The sequence below is a fragment of the Octopus bimaculoides genome, chromosome 10 (genome assembly GCF_001194135.2).
Source record: "Octopus bimaculoides isolate UCB-OBI-ISO-001 chromosome 10, ASM119413v2, whole genome shotgun sequence".
Lineage (NCBI taxonomy): Eukaryota > Metazoa > Mollusca > Cephalopoda > Octopoda > Octopodidae > Octopus > Octopus bimaculoides.
In genome coordinates, this window is record NC_068990.1 from 63,884,838 (window position 1) to 63,894,533 (window position 9,696).

Consider the following 9,696-nt stretch of genomic DNA (forward strand, 5'->3'; position numbering starts at 1 on the left):
CCCACCCTGGCATCCGAAACTCGGAGTTTTATCTTGGCTACCGAATAAGTGACACATATTTTTACAGATAAATTCCTCTATTTACATAATATCGAGGTCTCTTTCTTTCTTTTGCTGTCCTTCCTATCTATCTATATATATATATATATATATATATATATATATGTATATGTATATATATATATACAGTTATATCACACGTTTGGATGACCTCTACTCAACTACCTCGATGTCTAGACTTCTCCCTCTATATCTCTGTATTGGGCTAGCCTACTTCATCGTCTGGGGGCGTCGCCACAACATATATATACATATATATATATTCATTATTGTTTAATGTCCGCCTTCCGTACTGACATGGGTGGGTGGAAATATGAAATACGTAAGAAGGCAAGGCAAGTGAGAGCATAATCTGTGGCCTCTGCCAGAAGTGTAGCCAGCTCACTTATTCGTATCTTTACTTCATTGCACACTAAAAACTCTGCTTGCGAAGACCTGTTGAGGCAAGTGAATTTGGAATTTGAAATTTGAAATCTGAAATTGAAATCGAACCGAATCCGACAAGTGGCACCCATGCAAACCTCTCCTTCATTGAACACTAAATTCTGCTTGCAAAAACCTGTTGGGGCAAGTGAAATCGAAATTGTAATTGAACCATACTCGATGACTGGCACCTGTGCCAGTGGAGCACTAACAGCACTGTCCGAAGATGTTCATTGCCAGAGCAACTGTCTAACTTCCATGCTAGTGGCCCGTAAATAGCACCATTTGAGCGTAATCGTTACCAGAGTCACCTTCTAGCACTTGTGGTGGTGGCACTTTAGAAAATCATTCGAGTGAGGTCGTTGCCAGTACCACTGGACTGACTTCCGTGCAGGTGACAAGTAAAAAATACCTTTTTGAGCATGGCGATTGCCAGTACCATGTGACTGGTCCTTGTGCCGGTGGCACGTAAAAGCACCCACTACACTCTCGGAGTGGTTGGTGTTAGGAAGGGCATCCAGCTGTAGAAACTCTGCCAGATCAGATTGGAGCCTGGTGCAGCCTTCTGGCTTGCCAGTCCTCAGTCAAATCGTCCAACCCATGCAAGCATGGAAAGCGAACATTAAACGATGATGATGATGATACATATATATGTATGTATGTATGTATGTATATATATATATATATATATATATATTATATGTATGTATATATATGTGTGTGTGTGTGTGTGTACATATATATATATATATAAATATATATATATATATGTATATATACATATACATATATATATTTATATAAGCTATTGTATGCTAATTTAATTAGTAAAGGTGTTATCCTAAGCATTGGAGACATGTCTCTTCAAATCTTGAAAATCTTTGGATTTTTGCTGAATACAGGCTGGTTCTTTTCTGCAGGTTAGCAACATACCTCAGTTTCCCTAACTCAGATGCATGAAACTGATTGGTAAAATCAGCAGATAAAAACTTATAATACTCTATTGTATGAATATCAATGTAAAAGTAGTATAGTTTGCATGAAGCATTGTCTGATATAGATAAATGTTTTTAATTTTTTTTAAAGTCAAAACAATGCAAGTTATAAGAAATAATTCTTTCTACTATAGGCACAAGGCCTGAAATTTTGTAGGAGGGGGACCATTCAATTATATTGACCCCAATGTTTCACTGGTACTTAATTTATCGACTTTGAAAGGATGCAAGGGAAAGTTGACTCAGAACATAAAAATGGACAAAATACCGCTAAGCATTTTACCCAGCTTGCTAACAATTCTTTTCTACTCTAGGCTTAAGGCCCGAAATTTTGGGGGAGAGGGCCAGTTGATTAGATCGACCCTAGTACACAACTGATAAGCATTTCGCCTGGTATGCTAACATTTCTGCCAGCTCACTGCCTTAAATATATAATAATAATAATGATGATGATGATGATGATTTCAAATTTTTGCACATATGAGCAATTTCAGGGAGGGGCTTTCAGTAATTTGCCTCAACCCCAATACTCAACTAGTACTTATTCTATCAACCTTGTGCTATAACCAATAATATAAGTACTAACCATTGACTGGTATTATTTCTCATAACTTGCATTGTATTGGCTTAAAAAAAAACAACAATTAAAAACATTTATAAATACACTCCCCCCCTTTCTCTCTCCACTGTCTGATTGGTAAATGAATTTTCCCTAGACTATAATGCTCCCAGTCTCAAAATCACTGCTATAAATTCCATATTCTATAGGAACCTCTTGCATGTCAAAGAGGATACATATTGTAACTGATAAACTCGTATATAAGTGTCATCTATAGTCTACTTTGTATGCTGTTACTGCATCGTTGATACAGAATCTTTTGTTATTTCATTTGAAATATTCATTTTAACATTCATTGTCATTGCAGTCTCAAGAAGTTCAAGCTAAGTTACTGGAGATTCAACCACAATTCAAATCTGACTTACTGACTGGTTGCGAAGTGTTTTCCAAAAATGTGACTCAGTTTGTAGCTGAGTATGACAGCAAGTATGCCTGATTAACTCTCTGTTTATTTATTTCCTACACCTGAGACACCTTGGATCAGTGGGTCTCAAACTTATTTTGTAAAACTCTCATAACAATTTTTCCAAAATCATGGAATCCTTGATCAGTTCATTTTTCTATGCTAGCATGGGTTAGATGAATACAATATTGAAGCATTGTTTTACAGCCAAATAATCTTTCTGATATTAATCCTTACTTGTTTCTCAAGTAAAGAGTATTTTATCCCACATATTTTCAAAGGTGTCAATATAGTTTGACAATATGATTTGACAGGGAAAATAACAGTAACAGGAACACCTGCAGCTGAGTATTTCTCAGAGAAGAACAAATATAAACCAACACACACTCACACATGCACACATACATCTACATACATAAATGGTGATTGCTACCTCTTCACATGATTAACATCTTCTCGTCCTTCCCTATTGTCAATGGCATTTCTGACTTTCTGTCCATGACTTCTCAGATGACTATTCAGTCCCATGGTTTGAAGTATAGGTGACAGACAAATGTTGTAATTTAGTGTGCTTCCAACTGGTTAGGCCTGCACATGTTACCACTCTTTCATCAGCATAAGACTTTCAATAGATGGAATGATATACATGTATGTATGCATGTGTGTGTGTGTTTTCATGCATGCATGTATGTATACATGCGCCATGGCCACCTTTCAGTTTCCTCCATGAAAATCACTCACAAGGCTTTGGTAGACCATGGACTATAGAAGACCTTTGTCAATGATACCATACAATAGACCTGAAACCTTGATGAAGGACCAAGTCTACAATGTGAATGTGATGCTACCATATCAACAGTTGCATTAAACTACAGTTGTATTTGTAAGCCAATAGTATTTGTAAGTCAGTGGTACTTCATACAAAATTTTTGGTACCATCGTGTCAATTAGTCAACCACAGTACAATAGAACACAGTTAAAGTACTAATCCAAGAATAAAGAGTCATTCTTATAACTGACTATATGTTCTTCATCTTTACAGAGGACCAATGGAACCAGGAATTAAGCCTAGTGAGGCTTCTGATCGACTGACCATATGTCAGTCCCAGTTTGATGAACTGTGGAGCAAATTTCTCACCTACTCTGGTGGTGAAGAATTGTTTGGCCTGACAGTCACACAATACCCTGACCTTCACCGAATCAAGCGAGAACTGGCTCTACTTCAGCGCCTTTATCAACTCTACAACAGTGTCCTGGACAGTGTCAGTGGTTACTACGATATTCTTTGGGCTGATATTGACATTGACAAGATCAATAACGAACTTTTAGAATTTCAGAACAGGTTTGAAATATATTTTTCAATCTTTTATTCTTCCGAACTCAACTAGAAACTCTTATAAAGAACATATTTCAAAAGGTCTTAAGTCATATGCAGTTTATTGTATTTTGCTTTATTTATGTATATGTGTGTGTGTGAAGGCACATGGCCTAGCGGTTCAGTTGTTGCCTTCACAATCACTAGACCATGGGTTTGATTCCTTGACTGGTTGGTGTTTTGTGTTATTGAGCAAAATACTTCATTTGATGTTGCTCCAGTCCCTCTTTTCAATCAGGGTGGGGGAACGTTGACCTACTCACCTAGCCAACAGGGTGGCATCATTTGAACATTAAGACAATGCAAAAATGCATTGTGACCAGCGATGTGTAACATCTAATAGCCTGGTCGGTCACATGATCTTGTGATATAGTTGTGTGTGTGTGTGTGTGTGTGTGAATGCATGCATGAATGTGTGTATCTATTTGTGAATTGCTTTGCAATACAAATGTCATAATGTTGTTGTCCAACCATAGTTCATCTCTGATCGAGCAGATCAATGATGAAATGTGTTCCAATGATGAAATGTGTTGTGTATTGTCTATCACACCCTTTGGTCTAGCCCCATCATTCCACATCAATTTGAGTTCAATCTAGAATGAGTATGTATGGTGTGCATTTAGTGATCTTTGTAAAGTTGAACAATGAAAGATTTTGAAAGGGCGATGTGTTTGTGAGAAATTCTGTTTCAAATTGTAGAAAACTTTTACACAAACTTTTCTAATGTTGCATAAAGTGGATGGTTTGAGCTGTGTGCATTGTCATGAGAGGACATGTTAAGATCATGAAAATCCTCCACAGAAGAAACAAAAATTTTAAAATATTAGATCTTGGTAATCATTCTTGGTAATGGACAACAATCTTTATTTGAAAGTACATACTGTGTTTTATCATTGTATCATTGTCTGTGAAATTTTCAAAGATGTAGGCAGCTGTAAATGTTTGTGCCAGATGATTTTTAAAATGAATAATGATACTGCTAAATTTGTGAAGAAAAAGAGATCTGACTTACAATCAGTTAAGAAATGTTTGATCATTTGAAAGCAAATGAAAACTTCCTAAAAAAAGTGCCATAAGAGGTGTGTGATGTATGACTACAATGTCAAAATAAAATGAGTGCTATTAAAATAGGTTGGATTATCCCTGCCATAAACTGGAAAGGAAGACTTGAGTTGCTCAAACATGATGGTGATATTGATCCACTTTTTTGATTGGAAGGACATTATTCATCATCAATTTGTTCCACATAGTTTGGTGATCGATGAAGAATTTTATGTATAGGTGCAGGAGTGGCTACAGGCACAGGAATGGCTGTATGGTAAGTAGCTAGCTTACCAATCACATGGTTCCGGGTTCAGTCCCACTGTGTGGCATCTTGGGCAAGTGTCTTCTACTATAGCCTCGGGCCAATCAAAGCCTTGTAAGTGGATTTGGTAGACGGAAGCTGAAAGAAGCCTGTTGTGTGTGTATATATATATATATATATATATATATATATTTGTGTGTGTGTGTGTGTGTGTGCGTCTGTGTTTGAGCCCCACCATCGCTTGACAACTGATGTCGGTGTGTTTACGTCCCTGTAACTTAGCGGTTCGGCAAAAGAGACCAATAGAATAAGTACTAGGCTTACAAAGAATAAGTCCTGGGGTCGATTTGTTTCAGTCATTTGACTGAAACAAATAAAAGAATAAAATATTCTAAAGTGCTTGAAAGAAAGACAGTACAAAAAAAAAATGAGGAAAAAAGGTTTGAGATATGAACAAACAAAACCTAATCGCTTAAATATAACACAGCTACTTATGTATTACTCTCCTTATCTGTTACTTTTTGGCAAAGCATGTTATTACTCTTGTTCCTCTTTGGATTTGGTTCCTGTGGCTTTTTTCTGTTTCCAAAATTGAAAGTTTGTTGATTTCAGATGATAAAAGAAATCAAGAAAACTTTGCTATGAGATCTTCAAAATAGCCCTGAAAATGCATTTCAAAACTGAGACAGGGTGTCGGAAGCGATGCACCCACAGTAGAGGGGACTATTTGGTGGAGACTATTGTGATTAGATGGCTGAGAGCTGGATTATTTGGTCTGGCTGCATACTGCTCCTAAATAAAACCACTCACAATATTTGAATTTTAGCAACATGTTTATTTACAGATTTGTGTTACAGTTGTTACTTTACAAAAAGATGTTATTCTGAATACCAGTAGCTAGTGAGAGAGAATGTATACTTGGCAAGAGGAGAAAATGTTGACTTTGTGCTTGGCTAGAGGTGATCTTTTTAATATGAGATCAGAATGGCATAGCAACTGGCTAACCAAGAAAACCTCTGCAAATTCTATGGCTTGTGTTCCCCACACATCTCGATTTAGTACAAAACTACATGGACTTTTCCATTAAACTTGACACCACATAAATGTGCCAAAACAATGATTGGCTGAAATCATCATCATCATCGTTTAACATCCGTTTTCCATGCTAGCATGGGTTGGACGATTTGGCTGAGGACTGGCAAGCCAGAAGGCTGCACCAGGCTCCAATCTGATCTGGCAGAGTTTCTACAGCTGGATGCTCTTCCTAACGCCAACCATTCCGAGAGTGTAGTGGGTGCTTTTACGTGCCACAGGCATGAGGGCCAGTCACACGGTACTGGCAACGGCCATGCTCAAAAAGGTATTTTTTACGTACCACCTGCACGGGAACCAGTCAAACAGCACTGGCAACGATCTCGCTTGAATGATTTGATTGATTTTCTAATGTGACACCAGCACAAGTGCTAGAAGGCAACACTGGTAACGATCAGGACAGTTGCTGCCAAATATGGAAATATATATGTCTTTTTCTCCTTAATGAACTGACAGGGTTGTGAATGCTATAAATTGTATAAAAAGCAATAACTTTGTTTTTTAAAAATTGTCTGGTTTCTTTTGGGATATACCTTGTGTTGCATATGTATACAAACATTTGTATGTGTATAAAATAATTGTATTTAACTGAGAGTTAAAGTTACTCAAAATTGACCATGCATAGTTCATCATTGTATCAGTGAAACACTAAGATGCTTACTATGTTTTCCTATATAGCCAATAACATATATTGTATAAAGCCCAATCTCTCTTGCTGTTTGTTCCAGTCAAACTATAACAAAACAAATATTTATTCGTGAGGTGTTAAATGTGTTATGAATACATGTCATCTAAAGACTGAGGGTCGTTCTACATTAACAAAGAACAACAGTGATCAGATATTTACATTTGAATCTGCCTGAACATATTAAGTATGAACAGATATATTATAAAAGTCAAATAGTCAAAGTATCTCTCCTAATATTATTGATTGGTTGGAATTAAGTATAAATATTATCTGGTATTGGAAAGAGAATAAAAAAATTCAGCAACAAAAGAATGTAAAAGAAGACTTTACCTCTGTCTATATTTTCATTATGGTAGATGCCGTAAGCTTCCAAAAGCCCTCAAAGAATGGCAGGCCTATGAAGATCTGAGAAAAACCATCGATGACTTCAATGAAACCTGTCCATTGCTTGAAATGATGTCTAACCGAGCAATGCAGCAACGACATTGGCAAAGATTGTCCACCCTCACAGGACATGATTTTGATGTCAATTCAGATAACTTCCTCTTACGTAATCTCATGGAAGCACCTTTACTTGGTAATAAAGAAGAAATTGAGGTAAGATCAGTGTATATGTAGTAGACCATGTGTATCTGTGTGGTGGTGGTGGGGGGGTGGTGCTAAAATTGAACAGTAAGAATGAGTACTCAGCATTGCATTGGTGGATAAATAATCTTTATTTGTGAGTTAACAAGGTTATCATTGGTTTCATACTGAGAGAAGATTTCTCAGCTTGCCACATGGGACATTGGTACCCATCTTCTTATAATTTATTAGCAGTAATAACCAGCTTTGCCTGCATTTAATTAGCATTACATGATTCTACTATATTTTGATTAAAGTGCTTTAAAAAGATGAAGATAATCTTCAATTTCGTTTTTAGAATGTATCAGAAAATGTTCCAAATAAACTAGGATTAGATACCCTGTTCTTTTTTAGTGTTAAGAATAGATGTATTTTTACCCAAGTACTATGGAGATAATTAATTATTATTAGTTATTGATTTTTATAAAATTTATAACTTAAAAGGTTTAGCAGTTTTACATATCCAGTCAGGAGAGTTTGTTAACTAATTTGATAATCTACATTAATAGGATGTGCTCCTCACAAAATAACTACCTAAGTGCAAAACTGACCAACAACTGCAGACATTCCTACATACATATATACATACATACATACATACATACATCAACACACGCACACACATGATGGCTGTAATTCAATTTTGAGCAATGCCATTGCTTGATTGTTCTCTTAAAGCAGCACAAATATAGCTTTTCAGTTTGCTAAGGACCTACACTCTTTTGTACAATGAAAGATGTGGCACTGCGGAGCACCTCTTGAATTTATTTCATTGTGGAATTTTTCATTGAGTAGTTTACCTGTTTTGGCTACAACCAGCAACACAGCTGTATTGGAGAAATTAAAATATCAAGCAATGCCTGAAGCCTTGTAGAGTGTGAAAGGTCTTTGCTCAGGATCAATATCATGCTTTAAACAGCATTTATCAGAAAAGAACTTATCTACATCATAAGATGTATATATCATCATCATCATCATTTAACATCCGTTTTCCATGATGGCATGTATTGGATGGTTTGATGGGAACTCACAAGGCCAGAAGCTGTATCATGCTCCATTGCCTCTTTTGGCATGGTTTCTACAGCTGGATGCCTTCTTAATGCCAACCACTTCACAGAGTGTACTGGGTGCTTTTTGCATTGTGCACTGGCACTAGTGCATTTCATGTGACGCCAACACCGGTGCTTTTTATATGGTACCATCATTGATAGGGTCATCAAGACTCTGCGTGTGTGTGTGTGTGTGTGTGTGTATGTGAACACACAAACACACACACACACACACACACACACACACACATATATGATATTAATATATTAAATCTACTTGTATATATAATAATTATTCATCTATATATGTATATATATATATATATATATATATATATATATATATATATATATATATATATATATATAATCTGAAACACATCTGCATTCTTGGTAGGACATTTGTATTTCTGCTGTGAAAGAAAAAGACATTGAAGCTAAATTGAAGCAAGTAATTCTTGACTGGGACTCACATGACTTCCAGTTTTCAACCTTCAAATCAAGAGGTGAATTACTTCTAAAAGGTTAGTAAAGTTTTAACTCATCTTTTAAGTTTTACTGTTATTATATATGAACTCATGAGAGATCTGATAACTAGTTGCTTGGACTATTACAAAATGACAGCTAAATCTACCTCAAATTACATCTTAGTGTCTCAAAAGAGGGAAGACTTATTGGATAATATCATTTTGGATTTACTTTTACTTTTTTTTTACTTTTACTTTTTACTTGTTTCAGTCATTTGACTGCAGCCATGCTGGATACTGCCTTTAGTTGAGCAAATCGACCCTAGGACTTATTCTTTGTAAGCCTAGTACTTATTCTATCGCTCTTTTTTGCCAAACTGCTAAGTTACAGGGACGTAAACACACTAGCATCGGTTGTCAAGCGATGTTGGGGGGACAAACACAGACACACAAACATATACACACACATATCAATTTCCATCTACCAAATCCACTCACAAGGCTTTGGTCGGCCCAAGGCTATAGTAGAAGACACTTGCCCAAGGTGCCATGCAGTGGGACTGAACCCAGAAGCATGTGGTTGGTAAGCAAGCTA

At 36.4% G+C, this 9,696-nt stretch overlaps 1 protein-coding gene across 1 annotated transcript in view; it reads left to right on the plus strand.

The window, feature by feature from the left end:
• LOC106877714 (dynein axonemal heavy chain 5) overlaps positions 1–9,696 on the plus strand; it is a 444,169-nt gene that overhangs the window by 94,847 nt on the left and 339,626 nt on the right. The window contains exons 27-30 of the mRNA XM_052971252.1: positions 2,405–2,523; positions 3,543–3,842; positions 7,318–7,558; positions 9,032–9,158. Coding sequence (XP_052827212.1) covers positions 2,405–2,523; positions 3,543–3,842; positions 7,318–7,558; positions 9,032–9,158 — 787 coding nt within the window. The remainder of the gene's footprint in view (positions 1–2,404; positions 2,524–3,542; positions 3,843–7,317; positions 7,559–9,031; positions 9,159–9,696) is intronic.